Source organism: Podarcis vaucheri (genome assembly GCF_965113315.1).
Source record: "Podarcis vaucheri genome assembly, chromosome: 16".
NCBI classification, from domain to species: domain Eukaryota; kingdom Metazoa; phylum Chordata; class Lepidosauria; order Squamata; family Lacertidae; genus Podarcis; species Podarcis vaucheri.
In genome coordinates, this window is record NC_138754.1 from 39659271 (window position 1) to 39678968 (window position 19698).

Below are 19698 nucleotides of genomic sequence, written 5' to 3' on the forward strand. Positions count from 1 at the left end.
AGACGTCAGAGAACCCATTTTCCCCACATGAATGACCAGCTGGTCCTTGGGCCTGAAACTCAGCAAACATGATGCTCTGCAAGCCCCCTGCAGTCAGCTGATCTTTGGGACCTCACAGTGCTGCACGTGGAGCTATGCAAGGAACCCCAAGAGCTGCTTCTTGGGGTTTCCATGGCTTCATGAACACAGCTTTGCAAGCCGAATTATCAGAACATCATCAGCACTTGTAAAGCGCTTTGCACGGGGTTTTGTAGGTTCTCCTGACAGCTGAAATGCTCTTCAGTCCAGCCACTCTGTATCCGCCCTACATGGAGAAGATAAACTCAGAGAATCTGGGTCTCATTTGTAGGCAGATGAGGGCCAGTGGGTAACAAATGTCATTCAATTGTTTTGAAGCCCCACTTGGAAATGTGGCAACCTCACATTGTGAAGCCAGATGGATGTGTACAGACATGTGTATCCAGAGGTGGATGATGACGGAAAGGATTAAAAATGCCACCTCTTAAATGTCCATAATGTTCTGCCATGTTATACAGGCTTTTGCAGCTACATTCTGAGATCAGCAGCCTTTCTTGATGTACATATAAATAAATACAATATAGCTTTTACCTAAATATAGAAAGTATAGCCTTGGCAGAAGTTACATGTTTCACACTGATGATGTCTCCCCATGAAGGGATATACCTTTAGCACCCTATGAATGGAAGATAATAATAATAATAATAAGATCAGTGTATTGGCAAGATAACAAAGTGACAGAACAACTTCATGGAGTTAAAAATTGGTCTCAGATTTATTGGTTACAGATGTAGGTTGGAGGCCATTTCTAGGAATGAAAAGGATGAAAGAGCTGAGAAATAAAAGGAATGACTTTGTCTGGTTTTCTTCCAATTAATGCCAGCAAACAAGGCAAAAATTAAAAGCATCAACACAAGGTGATTCCTATTTGCTCCTCAAAATTAAGTGGTCTCTGCTGTTCAAGTCAGGCCTCAGAAGAATGATGTACAATTTGGGGGAAAAGGTACAACCCAGCAAACCTGCGCTGGAGGCCAAGATGCAAAAGACCTCCACAGCCACCATCTGCTTTCCTTTGGTGCTCAGATAAGAGGGAACAAAGGACAGCCAAACGCTGCAGAACACCAACATGCTGAAGGTGATGAACTTGGCTTCGTTGAAACTGTCCGGCAACCTCTTGGCCAGGAAAGCCATAGTGAAGCTAACCATGGCCAGGAATCCCAGATAACCCAGGACAGAATAAAACATCGCAACAGAACCTTCGTTGCATTCCACAATGATTTCCTCCACCAGAGAGTTCATGTCCACATCTGGGAATGGAGGAGCCGTACAGAGCCAAGCAGCACAAATGCTGGTTTGAACGGAGCAGCAAGCAAGAAGCACAGAGTTTGTGAGAGATTTCCCCACCCATTTCCTCATCCTGGATCCTGGTTTGGTGGCCATGAAAGCCAGAACCACCGTGATGGTTTTGGCCAAGACACAAGACACAGCAATGGAGAAGATGATGCCAAAAGCAGCTTGTTGTAAAGAGCAGCTCACTGGGTGAGGCTGGCCAATGAAGAGCAAGGAGCAGAGGAAGCAGAGCAAGAGGGAAATGAGCAGAGTGTAGGTGAGGTCCCGGTTGTTGGCTTTGACAATGGGAGTGTCCCCATTCCTAGAGAAGACGCCAAGTATCAAAGCTGTGACCAGAGAAAAGACCAGAGCTAAGGAAGCTAAAATGAACCCTAAAGGTTCTGCGTAGGAAAGAAAATGTTGGCGTTTGGGGATGCATTGATCTCTGTCCTTGTTTGGAAATTGATCATCTTGGCAGTGGAAACAATAATCCATATCTGAAAAAAAATTGAAATGAGTGATATATGAGTTCCAACAAAGAAGACATTAATTAGTTGAAATAAGTATCAGAGATAAGTGAATATTGAAAACTGTTTGTACAATCTCCTGCCATTGTGCATAATCCGCAATAGGTTCTATCTGCCTTTCATCTGCAGTTAATGATCAGAAACAAGGCCTTTGGTTGTGCCCTTAGGTGAGTTGGTCACACCCAGAGAGATCTACATGGTGATGGAGGCTTCTTGAGAACAGCCACTTTGGGCTCAGAGGCTGGGCTGAGGACAGTTCTGGGTAAGGAGATCATTTAATGCTTTTTTCTGGCTCACACACCTATACAACAGATTACACCAGACATATTCCACACCTATTTCCACAGATCTCCCTTGTAAAAGTTCTGGATTTAGTTTCCCCAACTATCTCTTTTTTCTTCCAGATATCAGTGCAGCTGCTCTTCTGTTTAGGAGTACTGAACTGCTAATAGAGGGAAAGAGTTGAAATAGATATTAGCAAGCATTATACAAAATAGCAGGTGATGTTTCCTACCCATTTGATTTGAAATCATCCCAAGTGGACACGAAGCACAATCATAGCAACAAAATGGCAACCCCTCCTTCTTTTTTCTGCTGTAGCCTGGCTGGCAGTGATCATTACACAAGGCAAGGGGCAGCACCTAGCCATAAAAAGAGGAGAAAATGTAGCTCTCTTGTGCCTTGTAAACAACACAGTTTTAACCAAAGAAAAGAGATCAGCTAACTGATTAACATTATTCCAGAAAGGCATATGCAAAATAGTGGAATATATTACATTATCTACTTTTAAACCAGAACACTAAAGTAGATTGACTTCTCACCTCATATAAGATGGTAAAATAATGTGCTGGACATGGATTATTCTTCAACAATTTGCTTATTAATGATAAAGAATGTCTACATTAACCTTATAATTTGTATTCTTAATAACAATACCTCATTTTTAAAAATCCAATAGTCCCACCTGATTAAAAGATCTGTGCCATGTGATGGCTTCCTCATCCACACTGAAGTCTACATTTTGTGAATCTTGTGGAAGTATCTTTCCTACTTTCACTCGGGAGAAGGTTTGGTTTGGAAAAGTAACCCAGTTAATAATATCAAATCCACCTGCTAACTCCCCATTCTCATCAAAGGACACTAAGTCACCAGCACTGTTGTTGAAGGAGATACTCCTCAAGAACGAGTGCAGCTAGGCAGAAGAAAACAAAGGCAAAGTTTTAAAAAGGAGAGCTTTTATGGATTTTAGAAACAAGAAGTATCCATCAATATATTCCACACAATGCAAAGTAGTCCAAAACTGTGCAGTCTTCAACATTTGAAACGCATTAGTATTTCTAGCAAGTACAGCTGGCCTGGCCCTTGCGTGAGGGTTCAGCTCTGGGGTCTGTGTGCAAAGGCAAAATGGTGCCATATCAGGAAGCCCTGGAACTGCCCCTCCTGCAAGGTGGGAGTGCAGGGAGAAGGGGGCAAAGAAATGGAGAGAAGCTCATGGTGGGTTTTCCCTGATCTCCATTTGTTTATTTATCAACGTAAATAAACCAACGTAAAATGAACTTAACTTTCAGGACCACTATAATCAATGAACATCACTGGAAGGGAGTTAAAAAACAGACCAGGTAAGCACATTTGAAAATAGCCCTATATGATCCTCTTTATGCAGGAACAAATGCAGGTTCTAGAAAATAGTTGGTGGACAGAAGGGCTGGGCAGTCATGGGTAGAAACCTTAGTATTTTCAAACAAATTCTTAATTTTTCATAATTCTCATTTCTCTTGCTCAACTTTGCAAAGGTTTATTCTGAATAGGAAATCTCACCTGCCAAGGTTGCAGTTTTGGAGGATCGAGCCCACCTCTGCCTGCCATCATTCTGCTTTTTGGCCTGGATGAGTGCATCTGATGTAAAGTATGTGCAATGGCATAAACTGCATTATAGATACTGTAACTTTGGCCAGTCATGGTCATTTCAAAAATATGCCCAGGAAGGCTCTCCAGACTCTCACGGCCAGTGCAGGTCTTTGTGTCTTCCTTGTGTCCATTGGAAGCAGAAAATAAACAGTTGAATGCCTGTTGCCAAAAAGCCTGGAGGAACCCATCTCCATTTGGAGAGTTGGGGTTCAGGGTCTGAAGGAAGTCTTTAAATCCCTGGACTTTCTCCGTGTGAATTGCAAAAGACAAGGCACCATCAAAGACTTGTATATCGTAATACCTTTGCATTGTTTCTGAAGTGAAAGCCCACTGGGCTGTCAAAATCCACACGGTGCCTGTAGACTTCTCTGCAATGTCTTCAGCTAATGAATAGAAATATTGCATCCATTTCACAACTGTAATGGTCTGAGGTTCTGCGCACAGAACCAAAATGTTGACTTCTGAGGCCACCAGGAAAGAGGACTTGGCCCGAAGGAGTTCCAAGAAACTGAGATTATCTATACCCTGAGATATGGCTGGTAGTTTTTCATTGAAAGCCGTACAGACTCCATGCTGGGAAAGCATTGGCACTAAGCTTTGCATAAAGGTCTCTCCATTTTCATCATCGGATGCCACAATTCCTACCCATGTCCACTGGAAATATAGAAGTAGCATGACAATCCCTGCATATTGATATTTCTCATTGGGCACCGTTCGGTAGAATGTCTGGGGCTGCAACTCTGGGCTTCTCACTGGAGCTAATACACAGTAAGCAATCTGGAGGAAGAAATCAACCCCACAAGAATTGGAGAATTCTAGCATACGGTTATAAATAAAGGCATCAAGTTTTTCTATACTTTGCAGTGATGTACACCACTAAAATAATTCAAGATCTGGACCTATACCCACAGGTTTTGTTAGTTAGGAAGAAAGAAGCACAGCTCAACGGAATGGCGGAGGGCTTGTCTGTTCAGAAACTCTTTTGTACTTGGACATTGTCGTATATTTCATGAGTGGGAAACCTGTGGCTCTCCAAAACTTCCTGGACTCATTGACAATTGAGCAAAAGTGGTCAGGGCTAGTGGACAAAATCAGGACAAGCAACTCCCTTGTTTAGTTGAAACCATTCTGAAGAAACACAACTAGGGATAGGAGAGGAATTGAGTTCAATGAACATCTTAATAATTAAAAAAAAAAACCAACCCACCTGATTCACAATTCCTGAAACAATTGGTGAGCCAAAATGCAGCTATCCTCTGACATTTTTACTTCTCTGAATTTTGAAAATGACTTCTCCAACCAAAAGCAAAGATATATATTAAAATGACACTGGTCACAAAAGTGAATACATTAGTGAAAATGAAATCAAAAAATATATTACATTAGGAGAAATAGCTGGGAAATCTGTGGATTAGCCAGACCTACTTACAAAAACGAGAGAAATGGACACTTGAGATGCTGATAAAGTTTTGTGAAGCCTTTTAGAAGAAAAAAAGGACACATGCTTGTGGAACTGAAAAGGGTAAAAAGGAAAGAAATCCAATTATGGCATATAAATGGACAATAGCATAATGTGCATCTCCAGCAGTTGTTGGTGGGGAGGAGGACCAGAGTTTCTCTGACCTCTTTCAACTAGTGTTGTGCAGCTTCCTGGGAGCAGGAGGAAGACTCCTGCTGCTGCCTTTGCCCTGTTCCAACCTCCCTGCTGCTTCCAGTGACACATGGGAAACAAAGTCTGGCAAGTACCAAAGCCCCTCTACTCTAACCACTAGTGCAAAACTCCCCCAGATGCTTTTGTATCGGTTATATTTTTAACTTTCACCTCCTTTTTAGGAAAAATGAGCCAAAGTAAAAGAAAGCATGGACAACTCAGAAGATCATTATTGTACCTGAGGCAGAAGAACTTGACAGCCCCCAGTCTTACTATACCTGTGGAATCTTGTAGATGCCTAAGACAGTAGCCATGTGGAGAGAGATGTCAGAGTCAACTCCTCCAATAACAGCGATATTTGCTTTTTCCTTGTCACATTTGAAGTTGGGGACAATCCTTTCTGTGATGGACAGATGTTTCAGGGTGTTCTGATAAGTCATCCTTGCATTTAAGTAGCTATCATAGACGTGGAACCCAAAGGTCGTATTTGGTACAATATTAAGGTTCTTGTTCATTTCTTTCACAGCAAACACCAGGGAGAGGGTATGCTGGTAGTACTTCAGTATTTCTCTAATAAAAGAGTTATACTATTTGTCAGATGTATTCTCATCCTCTCCCTCTTAAGCACATAGGTAACTTCCTAGCTCACATGCATGTACATAAGTTGCCACATTCTCCTCTTAACTCCTTATTTCCTTTCAGCAACCAACGGACACTCAATGTATGAGAAGTTCCCAAGTCAGAAATTCTGACTGGTGCCTCTCAGATAGTTAGTGTTTGGTGTAGGTGGGTAGTAGAGACTAGAGCAGATCAGGTGGAACAGTATCTATTCTTTCACAGTTACTGAGTTTCCATCTTTCCCTCCTTCAAATAAAATTGTGGCTGTACAAAAAATACTGCAGCCAATTTTAGTCATAAGAGAAAGTCCATTGTCATGAATAGTATGAATGTCAGGCCCAGAGAAAATGGAAGAATTCGCAAAGCATGATATGCTGCCAAACGAAGCAAAAAACGAGTTTTATCAAGAAAGATTGTATGACTGTGTCCAAAAACATTGGTGTTGTTTCCTGAAAGCAACAATCTCCTGATAACAGGAAGAAGTTGGCAACGGACAACACTAATTTAAAAAAACCCACTGACAAGAACAGGGAGGAGCTGGCAAAGGGACACAGATGTGTGATAAAGGTTTGGAAAATACTGTCTGTCTGCTTTGAAGTACGACTGCGAAGGGTTTTCTCGATGGTGGTCCAGGAGGAGAGCAGGAGGAAAGCAGTGGAGACAGCCCCTCTGCAGACAATCCATGGATGGCAATGGGAAAGAAGACTATAAAAATGACTCCTTTGCATGCCCTCAGGGCTGCTGGGACTAGCGCTACAGCTTGACACCACAGCTCTTGCATGAGGCTTGATCAACCCATGTGAAGGGCCTTGTATGTATGGAGGAATGAATGTGGGCGTGTTTGAACCTCTTGCTACCAATGTATTAATGTATACTTGACTATATGAAATAAATGTTACTTGAAAGGTGTGTAAACCCAGATCTGGTCTCTGACGTCTGTTATTGAAAGTCCTATAACATATGGGATATCACTTGTCTCTCCGGATTTCAAAAAAACCAAGTTACCACGGTTTGGTGACATAAATGGCACTGTGAGCAGGATTCCGAGAATGGGTGATATATACATATTGAAGGATGACTAAATAGAGGATTAATAGACCAGACTAAGTTAGGTGTATTAATTTCAATGGGTCTCCTTTGCATATAACTAAGTTTTGATACTTTGTTTTGCAAAAACAAGTTTGCAACTGCTGCTTTTATCACCCAATATGGTTTGCATTGCATAGTAGCAGGTATAATACAAAATCTATGATATTCATGTGTCACAGCATCTGTGTCTGTCAGATTAAAAGAGAGTGATTGTGAAAGTGAGGATCAAGCTTTGCTGCAAAGGAAACCAGATGTTAATGGTGTGAAAGGAAACACAGAGGGAGGATGAGGATGAAGTTGGGAGAAAGTGGTGAGAGCCATGGGATCAGGTGATGAGAAAGCAGAACAGGCAGAAGATAGAAACCCCAAGAAGCAGCATAAAGCAACAAAGAAGGTGACCAGATCACAATGTAAAGAGAAGAAAATAGATGTTTAACATTCCTACCTGACAAATGTCACATGGAAACATGTTCTCAGCATGACACTGTATGCTTGGTGCACTTGTAGCATACATGAGCTCACCAAGGGTACACTATGAAAGATAGAGTTTTTTTACTTACAAAAGTTCATCTGTAAGCTTTGTGTTTGGGTGCTCATGGAAATCTATTTCTTCAAATACAAAGCCAAAATAGGTAACGATTCCTCCAATGACTAGGTCCCCTCTCTGATAATTCTGGTATGGAAGCTGGAAAGGCTCCATCATGGTGCATCTAGCAGAGTGTTCCTTGCTCTCAGTTGGAGGCAACTGAAGCCACAGGAAGAGAAGGATCAGCAGCAGAAATGTTCCTACCATCTTGGGGCCAACAGGGTTGCTGAAAGTCAGATTTCTATCTCATCTACCAAAAACTGCATTGCAAGAACATTCATTTAATGACTTTGGGTTGTTTTGATAAAGGGAACATGCCAATGATCTGATCCATGAAAACCTGCATGTTCAGAATTTCTCATCAGGGCTCTGAATGACAGGATTTATTTTATATACACTTCCGCACTCTGATATTGATTGTGTTCATGGCCTGATAAAATGTACATGGGGTTTGGCAAGATGGATGATGAAACCCAGCAATTTGAGATAATTGCTAAGGTATCTCCTTAGAGCATTGAGCTCTGTGACTTAAAGTAAGATCAAAATAATAATGCATATTTGTTATTGAGTAGTTCTCTTGTAATTGTGAGTGCCCCAGGCAAGTAAGCAGTCCAGTTGCAAACTGGTGCCCTGAAGGGAGCTTCCTAGTTTTCCCAACACTCTTCCTCAATCACACCTGCACCATTTCCCAAAACTGTACATGTGTTACCAATGAAGACATGTTTTTCAGGGATGTTTCCTTGTACAAGAGTTAAGGGAAGGGAGAAAATAGTTAAAATAACACCGGCTCCAGTTGCAGTTGCAATACAGAATGCTACATTTCCTTACAGAAATGGTTAGTGTATGCAGACATCTGTTTTTCTATACACTTCAGAAATCCCACATTGCATGGACTAACAGCTGAAACTGACTAGTTACTGCATATTAACAAATGTAGATCAATGCCTATGGAAGTGGGGGATTTCCTTTTGTCATCTTAGAGTTGGAAAGCAATGTGAGGGACTCATGAAGGTGACAATGGAGGCTTAAATGCAGTGGTACAACTTGAAACATACAATACATGTGGGTTGTGGCATGTGGGAAGGGAAAGGGCAGTAAGGTCATGAAATTGACAGAGTGACTGACAGAGACAAACTGAAATCCCAATATTTCCTATTTATTGGGGGGGGAGATAATATATAAGATCCTTCTTGAGTTTTCACTGTCACCCCACAGCGTGAGCTTAGGTATGAGCGTTCTTGGAGCAGCACAATTGTTGCATGGTCAAACACTCTTGGATTTGCAGACAATAAAGTGTCCCTGTTGATGGAAGCACCTAAGGGAAAGGCTATACTTGGAGACTAAAGCTTGGCAGGGTTCTCCTGAGGTCTTTACGGTGTTGTTCCTAATAAGCAAGCAACCTGGGTTCCTATGACCCTTCCCAGTTCAATGAAAAATGGAAAGCTGGCTCAAAGAGGAATTGTGGGTTTTGTGTTCCAGTGGTATTCGACCCTTCCCACTACTGGCTTATAAAAACTCGTAAGGAGTAGGCAGCCAGCTGGCTCAAGATCACACTGTGATTGGTGATTTTAACCCTGATCTCCTAGGTCCACCTAATATCCCTCCACTTAATTCCACTTCCTTTAAAGAAGACATAGAAGTGAATAAGCTGGAGGAAGGCCATAGGGAGAACTCAGAATACATAGAACATAGCACTCAACTGTTCTCTTGTGAGCAGGACATCCCAGATTTAAAGAAGTCAGCCTGGTCTCTGATTGGATCCAGGAATGTCCTGGGATCCGTGTGTCCTCCTTTGGGCAGCCACCGCTGAGAAAAAAGGACACATGTTTGTGGAACTGAAAAGGGTGAAAAGGAAAGAAATCCATTTATGGATGCATAACCCAGTGAAGGAAAATAATGTATTTCAGCTACCAGTCAGGACAACTTTTGTGAAGGAATTCTACCCAAATGCAAATCCTCAAGTATGGAGAGAGGAAATCAGTAGTGGGCAAGGAGAGAAAAAGGTGAAAACAATATGGCAACTGAGCACCACAGTGCCAGCTGAACACATGAGCTCAAGCACTGTAGGTCTTCTGGATGATACTGAAGATGGTGGCAGTAAAGAAATGTGTTTTATTACCTTCACTGAGTGCTCTCAGGTCTACTTTACATAAAGTATTAGCAGTATTTCCTGCTCTTCTTCCCATAAGAGCCTAGGGCATCTAACAATAGCCAAGTATAAAATCTACATGTAATGGGTATGAGTTACTCGTGCGTAAGCTGGTGCCTTTCTCGGTTAATTTGCCTTGTTAAACCTTTCTGACTGCGCAGCCCCTTCTCATGGTGGCTGCCTCAGTCACTGGCAGAATTCGTCAGTGGGCGTTTCTTGAACCTCTTCCAGCATAAAAGTTGTTTGACACCCAGTCTCCTCCTCCTCTCACTGCGCGGGAGTCTTCTGCGCAGGGAAGGCGTGGGTAGCGGAGGGCCTGGGCTCTCCTCACTGATGTCCAGTGAAGAGTCCTGGAGCCCTCTCTCCACTTCCCCCGTCTGCCCCCCCTTTATCCCTGGTGTTGCGCTGATTGGCTTCCCCCTCTACTGAGCTGTTTCTCCCCCTGCTGCTGGGTCCTTCGCCCGCATCATCTGGGAGCCTCCCCTTTGCCCCTCACTCCGATGTCAGTTCCCTGACACTACATAAGACAGTTATTAAAACCAATATAATAGTAAAAATGCAGTTGAGCAGACAGCAGAAGGAGGATCTACTTTTCATGCCAAACGTTTTTAGAGAACTTCATCTGAAGTCCTGCAGAGCTACTGCTTGTCAGTATAGATAATACTGAGCTGGACGGACCAATAATCTGACCCCAGAACCAGGCAGCTTTCTGTGTTCCTGACATTTAGTAGTCACAAGCCTCTTGACACTGAACTTGTGTTTATGTCTAGTAACCATCAATAGATCCATAGAAGCTTCGTAGATAGCACTGAGATAGAAAAATCAACGTTCTGACTCAAGACAACTTCCTTATATTTAGTGAAGTTTTTAATGACTGATGTTTTAATGTATTTTTTATTTTTTGTTGGAAGCCGCTCAGTGTGGCTTGGGAAACCCAGCCAGATGGGCATGGTAGAAATATATTATTATTATTATTATTATTATTATTATTATTATTATTATTATTATTACTAATCTTGGTCTCACAGTAGCAAAATGTGCATCTCTAGCAGTTGTTGGTGGGGAGGAGGAGGACCAGGGTTTCTCTGATCTCTTGCAACTGGTGTTGTGCAGCTTCCTGGGAGCAGGAGGAAGACTCCTGCTGCTGCATTTGCCCAGTTCCAACCTCTCTGCTGCTTCCCAGTGACACATGGGGGAAAAGTCAGGCTAGTACCAAAGCCACTCCGCTCTAACCACTACTGCAAAACTCCCCCAGATGCTTTTGTATCAGGTATATATTTTCCTCTCACACTTACTTTTTCAGAAAAATGAACCAAAGTAAAAGAAAGCTTTGCGAATCCAGTAGATAATTATTGTACCCGAGGCTCACAGCCCCCACACTTCTAGATGCCTAAGACAGTAGCTATGTGGAGGGAGATGTCAGAGTCAAGTCCCCCAATAAAAGCTACCTTACTTTTCTTCTTCTCACATTTGAAGTTGGGGACAATCCTTTCTGTGATGGACAGAAGTTTCAGGGTGTTCTTATAAGTCATCCTTGCGTTTAAGTAGCAATCAGTGACATGGAACTCTAAGGTCATATTTGGTAAGATATTAGGGCTCTCATTTATTTTTTTGACAGCAAACACCAGAGAGAGAGTATTCTGGTAGTACTTCAGTGTGTCACTAATAAAAGTTATACTATGTGTCAGAGGTATTCCCTTCCTCGCCCTCTTAAGCACATAGGTAACTTCCTAGCTCACATGCATGTATATAATTTGCCACATCCTTCCCTTAATGCCTTATTTCTTTTCAGCAACCAATGAACACTCATTGGATGAGAATGGTGCCTCTCAGATAGTAAGGGTTTGGTGTAGGTGGGGAGTAGAGACCAGAGCACATCAGATGGAATAGGATCTATTCTTTCACGGTAACTGAGTCTTCATCCTTCTCTCCTTCTAATAAAATTATGGCTGTACCAAAAATGCTGTAGCCAATGTTAGTTATACTCAGAGAAGGCCCATTAGGATTAATAGATCAGACAAACTTAGGTGTTTTAATGAGTCTACTCTGCGTAAAACTCAGTTGCGATACTTGGTATTTTTACCCAATATGGTTTACATTGCATAACAGCAGGTATAACCCAAAATCTATGATATTTGTATGTCACATTCAACTGTGACTGCCAGATTAAATGATAGTGATTGTGAAAGTGAGGATCAAGCTGTGCTGCAAAGGAAAACCGGGCGTTAATGGAGGGAAAGGAAACACAGAGGGAGGATGAGGATGAAGTTGGGAGAAAGTGGTGAGAGCCATGGGATAAGATGATGAAAAAGCAGAACAGGCAGAAAACAGAAACCTCATGAAGCAGAATAAAGCAACAAAGAAGGTGACCAGATCACAATGTAAAGAGAAGAAATTATATATTTAACATTCCTACTGGGGGGGAAATCATGTGGAAACGTGTTCTGAGAATGCCATTGTATGTTTGGTGTAATTGTAGCATACTTGAGCTCACCAAGGGTACACTATGAAGGATAGGATTTTACTTACAAAAGTTCATCTATAAGCTTTGTGTTTGGGTGTTCATGGAAATCCTTTTCTTCAAATAAAAACCCGAAATAGGTAACAATTCCTCCAAGACTAGGTCCCCTCTCTGATAATTCTGGAATGGAAGCTGGAAAGGCTCCATCATGGTGCATCTAGCAGAGTGTTCCTTGCTCTCAGTTGGAGGCAACTGCAGCCACAGGAAGAGAAGGATCAGCAGCAGAAAGTTTCCTACCATCTTGGGGCCAACAGGGATGCCAAAAGTCAGATTTCTATCTCATCTACCATAAACTGCATCACAGGAACTTTTATTGAATGACTCTGGATTCTTTTGATAAAGAGAAAATGCCAAAGATTTGGTCTATGAAAACTTGCACGTTCAGAATTTCTCATCTGGGCTCTAAATGACACAGGATTTATTTTATATGCACTTTCACACTCTGATATTGATTGTGTTCATGGCTTGATATAATGTACATGGGGTTTGGCAAGATGGATGATGAAACCCAGCAATTTGAGATAATTACTAAGGTATCTCCTCAGAGCATTGAGCTCTGTGACTTACAGTAAGTTCAAAATAATAATGCATACTCAATACTTGTTATTGAGTAGTTCTCTTGCAATTGCGAGTGCCCCAGGCAAGTAAGCAGTCCAGTTGCAAACTGGTGCCCTGAAGGGAGCTTCCTAGTTTTCCCAACACTCTTCCTCAAACACACCTGCACCATGTCCTGGGATCCGTGTGTCCTCCTTTGGGCAGCCACTGTTGAGGAGCACAACTTTCTGCTCTTCTCAGTGTCTAAATAAGGTTACCAATGAAAGAAGGCAGTTGTGGTGGCTGCTGGGAGAAGCCAGACTCTCCTCCAATCAGAGCACATGGAGGGAGCTGAAAAACACTGAGGTCAGAATCCTTGGCAAAACCCTGGAAATGTGTCAGCCTTCCTGAAGAAGGCTAGAACAGATATACACACAACACCTGAGCCAAAATTGCTGGATTGTTTAGTTTATCACATCTTACTTTAGTCACTGCCTAGGGAGGGGGGAGCTGTAAGTGGACCACAAAGCCCTTTCCGCCCCTGCAGCGGAGAGGGTGTTGCGGGCCTGATCCTCCCACATCCGCAGGGGCTTCCCTTGCCCCCGCGAGACTTGGGGGAATCCCCGGGCGTGTTTGCCGCCCAGCCCGCCAATCGGCGGGCGGGGGAGGCGTGGCCCGGGCTATTTAGGGCCAGGCACGCCCGGGGACCGCCCTCTTTTCCCCCTCGCCAGCTGTAGAGCGGTTTTCCCATCCCTCCCACCCTTAGATTAGCTAGACTTGGCCTTGCTATGGACTCCGGTTGGTCGCCGCAAGGGGCCTGGTAGGAATTTTTCCAAGTTGGTGCAATTTCTTGCCTTTTGGTTTTTTCGCCTACCTCATAGCAATCGTCACAACTTTCTCGGCATTGGCGGTTAGGCATTGGCATGGGGCAATGGATAGACAAATGGAGGGGGGAAGGAAGCGCCATCACCTTCCCCCAATGTGAAGGGGTAGTCCGGTAGAGGACTCCGGGGGGCGTGGCCTTGTCCGAAGCCTTGCGAGGTAGGGCCCCCGGCACGCCCCCGAGCGGTGACACCCGTGGGATCCTAGTTGGCGTACTTCAACAGGACTCCCGCGGTTTGTGTTCAACCCTTCCCGGTCACCATGCCGGGTAGTCGATAGGAGCCAATGCCTAAGGCCAATACCTTCAATTTTCGTAATCAATAAAGTTGTGGCCATTTACGCCCATTAACCTTATATCATTGTGTCCGTGTCTTCATTTCATTGGGGGAGGTAACTTGCCACGCAACTATCTGTCTCAGAGACAATGAAGTTTTCCACTGGGGTTGAAGTTAAATGACCTCCCTGGCATGCAAGCCCAAGGAGGTCCTGGATTACCCAGATGACAAGGCCCCCTCCCACACACTTTAGCATCACTGATGTGGTCCAAAGAAAAGCAGAGCATTACTTTTGGCACCAGCTTGGGTGAAGGAGTTGCAGGAAGGAGGCATGCAAGGTGACATAAAACCATTTTAGGGACTCCACTCCAGCTTTGTGTAGGGTTTACTCCTTAGTCTTTTCTTCTCTCAGAGATCTCCCACAAGACAGTGCAGACATAGGATCAGAGGTTTCCTTCTCCTAGATCGGCGACATTCCCAGTTTAACAAGCCACACCTGCTGCTCACCTCCCTCTACAGCATGAGCAGAAACAGCCTTTTTGACCATTGGAGTCACTGTCTCATCCGCTCAATCCACCAGAGCCTGTCTTTGCCTGCAGGGTAAGTCCCTAACTCATCCGTGGTTTGAAACCCATCAGCTACCCTCACCTGGTTTAGCTGGCCAGTCAAAACCATTCCCGGGGTGTGGCTGTTGTCACATACTCACAGCTTCTAGGAGCCACAGGCAAGAGCTGAGTGTAGGGTGGGGAACAATGGTAGAACAACTATGCCAGAAGGAGCATGATATGCCCCCCCACCAGAGGTACTACCCCTCACCCAACACCCCATATTTCAGACCAATTCCCTATCATCATCATCATCATCATCATCATCATTTGACTGGGTTTTCCCAGCCACTCTGGGTTGCTACCAACATATATAAAAACATAATAAAACATCAAACATAAGAAGTTCCACTATGCAGGGCTGCCTTCAGATATTTTCTAAAGGTTATACAGGGATAGAGACATTAAGTGAATTTTCTTTTAACCACTCAATATACCTAAACTCAAAATGCCATTTCCAAAAAAACCCCCGGCTGCAAGTGACTGAATTTCTGCCAGGCACCCTACTCTGAAGAGGCTGTGGGTTAAGGCCTAACATCCTTTCGTTTCAAGACAGGGGGACTTGCATAACAAAGTGGAAAGAAATGAACTGGTATCTGAAATGAACACTGCAAGATGAGAGAATTTGTGATCTTCTTATTAGTGCTGTTATCCCAAGCTGAACACAAGATTCCTATTGTCCCATGTTCTATAGGCTGAGATGAAAACCATTTCACAGAGAAGATAAATTCAGAGAAGCTGGGTTTTATGTAGCATTTGTAGGTGAATAATGCCAGTGGGAAATAAATGTTGCTCAATTGATTTGAAGCCTCAGCTTGAAATTCATTTTCTGAAAAAAGCTGGATGTGGCTGTGTATCTTCACATAAATGATGTTTAATTTTTTTTTAAATGTTCATAACATTCTACCATGTTATACAGGCTTTTTCATCTACATTCTGTGATCAGCAGCCTTCCTTTATTACATATTAATAGATATATATTTATGATATAATTTTCACACAAATATGTAAAGTATAGCTTCAGCAGAACTTACATGTTTCACACCAATGATGTGTCCCCATGAAGCGATATACCTTTAGCACCCTATGAATGGAAGATCAGCGTATTGACAGGATAACAAAGTGACAGAACAACTTTATGGGGTTAAAAATTGGTCTCAGCTTTATTTATTACAGATGTAGATTGGCCTTGGCATACATCTCGCATTTCTTGAGGTCGAAAGCTTCTGCCAGGATGAAGACAATGCTTTTTCTGTTGACCAAGTCATTCTCTTCATCTCTCGCTCAACTTATGGGATTAAGGTATTCCAGCGCATATCCCACTGGCCCATCCAGGTGAGGCATGCTCTGTCTTCCAGACCTAGCTGCAGACCCAACGTCATAGATGCAGCATGAGGATGGGCACAGGGCATACTGCTGTGTCCTAATCACCAGATGTGTCTGTGATTGATAGCTGAGATGACCATTACACAGAGAGTATAAATTCAGAGATTCTGGGTCTACTGTTGCATTAATAGGTGGATAAGCACCAGCGGGAAATAAATATCAAAAAATTGTTTTGAAGTCCCACTTGGAAATGTGACAAATTCATATTCTGAAGCAAGCTGGATGTGGTTGTGTATCTTCATGTAATGTTCATACTGTTCTGCCATGTTATACAGGCTTTTTCAGCAACATACTCTGATAAGGGAAGCTTTTAATGTTTGATGTATCACAGTATTTTAATATTCTTTTGGAAGCCGCCCAGAATGGCTGGGGAAACCCAGCAAGATGGGCGGGGTATAAATAATAATAATTTATTATTATTATTATTATTATTATTATTATTATTATTATTAAACTTTCTTCCTTACAAAAAATGCTGCAATGGTCACTGAACTGCTTCAGAAAAAGGGGGAAATATATAACTCAAAGGCATGCTCCACCAAGGAAGTTCTCCTGCAAATGTCCCAGTGAAATGAAAAAGCAGCTATACCTTCATATGAAACTGGCAAAACGTCAGTGCCTCCCAAACTGTATACAGTTCTTAAACCAAGGCGCACTTTCCCTAATGTGGCCTCCTGCCGCCGGTGCCCTTCCACTGTTTGGATTCCGTTCTTAGACAGAGGTAAAGTTCGCAAAGCGGGACACTTCTTCCAGTTTTGCGGAGTTTGTAAACCAGACTGTTCTTAAACAGGACTGTTCTTAAACTGAGGTACCACTGTATTGCTTTTGTAAAAGTAAACACAAGCAGACGTTATGTTACTTTTTTTGCAGGCATCATTCACGCCAGAGGACTAGTTCGAGAGTGTTTGGCAGAGACTGAGCGCAATGCAAGATCCTAGCATCTCTTCCCATGGCTGCAAGATTTTCCCACCTCTTATGAAAAAGGGACACCAGTTCCTTTGGAGACTACAGAAGGCATTCAGAGAGATCCCTTAATTTGACTCTACCACTCCCCCCCCCACTGCCATTTCCAAGAATGTGGGCCGCAATCCAAAGTAGCACTTAGGAGGCAACCAAGGGCTTGTGTGCCCAGTGGAAAGTTTGAATCCCCCCAACAAATACATCCACCCTGTGCCATACTTCAAACAGCTTCTGAAATGCCTCTTGGTTTCAAAAGCAGCTCAGCATCCAGCATGGGGGGCATTGGTTTGAGACAGTCCAAAGGTCCCCTTGGGTGGATAAAACTTGTGCTGTCTTTTTTTTCTTCTGGATCCTGGCCATAGTCAACAAGATTATCCTTCCTCTCATTTAAAGTGGAGTTTGCCGTATTTCATTTAAGTTGAGGCATTCCCTTAATTAGTTTAAATTTATTTAAAAGCAACTGCATTTCTCTCTCTTAATTCTCTGTTCTGCCTCAGGTTGCTCCTTCAACTAACAGTGTTCCCCATATCCAGTGGTTTTCAAACTGCATTCTAGGAAAGGTCTATGGCTCCTTAGCTTTCTAGGGACTTCTCAGTAACAGTATCAGTAATGTTGGACACGCTGCCCTGAAAAGGGAGCCCCTCTGCTGCTGCCAGTATTCCTGTGTAATGTAAAAGGAGCGCTGGTTGTGTTCTAGGTTGCAAGGTACGGTTATGTGGGGCATTGGCAAAGCTAAGCAGCTCCAGACATCACACCCCATGGATTGAGTGTACACACCCCAGAGTCCTCTGCAGTGCAGCAGACTTCCTATGGCAAACAATCAGCCTTTGCAGAACAGCAGAGGAGTAAAGGGCTCCTTGAAAGCAAAATTTGAAAACAGCTGCCTTAATCCTCAAGCATTCATTTGGCTTCACCACTAAACCATTTCTTACCAGACTCCTTTGAGTACAGATATTGTTTTTTGTTTCACCAGCTGACAGCCTAATTTCTAATTTGGTGCACGCACCATAAATTTTGTTCAAAAATTATCCCCCCGCCCCACCATTTTGCATGATTGTTACTGTTTCCATTAAAAGTGCATGAGTTCTACAAAAAGACTATTCTAACCTGTCACAGGCCCCAAAAGCAACTCTATTCCCCCAGATTTAAATTGTAACTTTGCCAAAAAAAAAAAAATCCAAATAAGTGACTAAAACTGTTATTTGCATCTTTGTATGTATTTATTACTTGACGTAATAAAGCTTATTTTCATTAACAATTTGGTACTGTTAAGCAGCAGAGGCCCAATTACTCAAAAGCATTAAAGCGTAGAATTATTGGAACATCTGAGAGATCCCTCAGGAAATCCAGCAATAGGAACTTAGTGATGTGGAAGCATAAAGGATAAAAATAAGGTAAGCAAGCATGATGAGGAAATTACCCCTTACACCATTCTGAACATGCAATATCCAGTGACATCACACATATCCATGGAGCTCAGTGAACTTCATTGGTCTATAAAAGAGCTTTCCAAACTGTGTCATAACACGTTAGTGTGTTAGCTGCAAAGTGTAGGTGTGTTGCACGAATGCTCTTATAAGGGGTTAGTTTGGCTGTCAGTTTGCTAGTAAAACTGAATTACCCTGTTGCGAAATATGCATGTCTAAAAAGTTTGTCACCAACATGCAAAGACTGAAAAGCTCTGGTCTATGACATAGTTGGTGATCAGCTGGTACTACTCATGGGTTCCCGTTTCCCTCCAAATCCACTTTCCAGCATTGTCAACGGTTGCCTTAAAGAGATGGAGGCTTCTGCTGGTGGGTGTTCAGCCTCCCTGACTGACCACCTCTACCTGACCAGAGTGTATGCAACCACCCAAAAACTCTGAGGAATGCTGGAAGAAGTGGCAGAAGCCACCTTGACACCTTCACTTGAGCTGAGAAGCCTTAGCAGAACTGGCTTTCCTTATACATTATATAGAGCAGAGGTGGAAAATTGGGGACACTCCAGCTATCAGATTACAGTTCCCTTCACCCTTTTCCATTGGACCTTGATGAACAGGGCTAATTGGAGCCCAACAAAATATGGAGGGCCACATCCTTGCCTTGGAGGGTTCCACTGGCCCCATAAAGTGCCACCACCATTTGCCAGGAAAGGGAGTTGCTGCTCTGTTCTCTGCTGTTTAGGACATCAGTTAGCCAGAGTGAGCTTCAAGTTCAGCAGCAGGTAACAAAAAGGGACCACTGTTCTAGCATGTCCCTATAATGAAGTATCATTCCACCTTGGTTGAAAGCAACTTTCCGCTTGAGGTTTTTGGTTTGTTTGTTTCAGCACCCATACTTGCTTGTTCCCTTGTCTCTACCACAGAGGACTCACTGGACATCCACTCCAGCACTGCTGAGGCAAAGCAGAACATTTATGGAGGGAGCATATGGCCTTCCAGATGTTGTCAGACTCCAACCCTCTTCAGCCTCTTTCAGCAAGACCAATGATTGGGGTTGATGGGGAAAGAAGTCCAGAAGCCACTAGAGCACGACAGGTTCTCCATCCCTGCTGTAGTGCTTGAGATTAATGCAAAGGCAAAGTAAGAGATCCAGCTAATCCTGGGCTAGGCCACTCTTTTTCAACCTTGGATTCTCAGCTGTTGTTGAACTACAGCTTCCATCATCCCTGATCATTGG

The 19698-nt window shown here is 43.1% G+C and overlaps 1 protein-coding gene across 1 annotated transcript; it reads right to left on the bottom strand.

The window, feature by feature from the left end:
• Nucleotides 1-942: 942 nt before the first annotated feature.
• Nucleotides 943-11407, bottom strand: LOC309521669 (vomeronasal type-2 receptor 26-like; the record flags this gene model as incomplete). Its single annotated transcript, XM_082204379.1, has 6 exons — nucleotides 943-1844; nucleotides 2389-2515; nucleotides 3693-4559; nucleotides 5712-6003; nucleotides 7701-7885; nucleotides 11324-11407. The coding sequence occupies 6 exons, from the start codon at nucleotides 11405-11407 to the stop codon at nucleotides 943-945; spliced, it is 2457 nt and encodes an 818-aa protein (XP_082060505.1).
• Between the last annotated feature and the right edge of the window lie 8291 nt (nucleotides 11408-19698).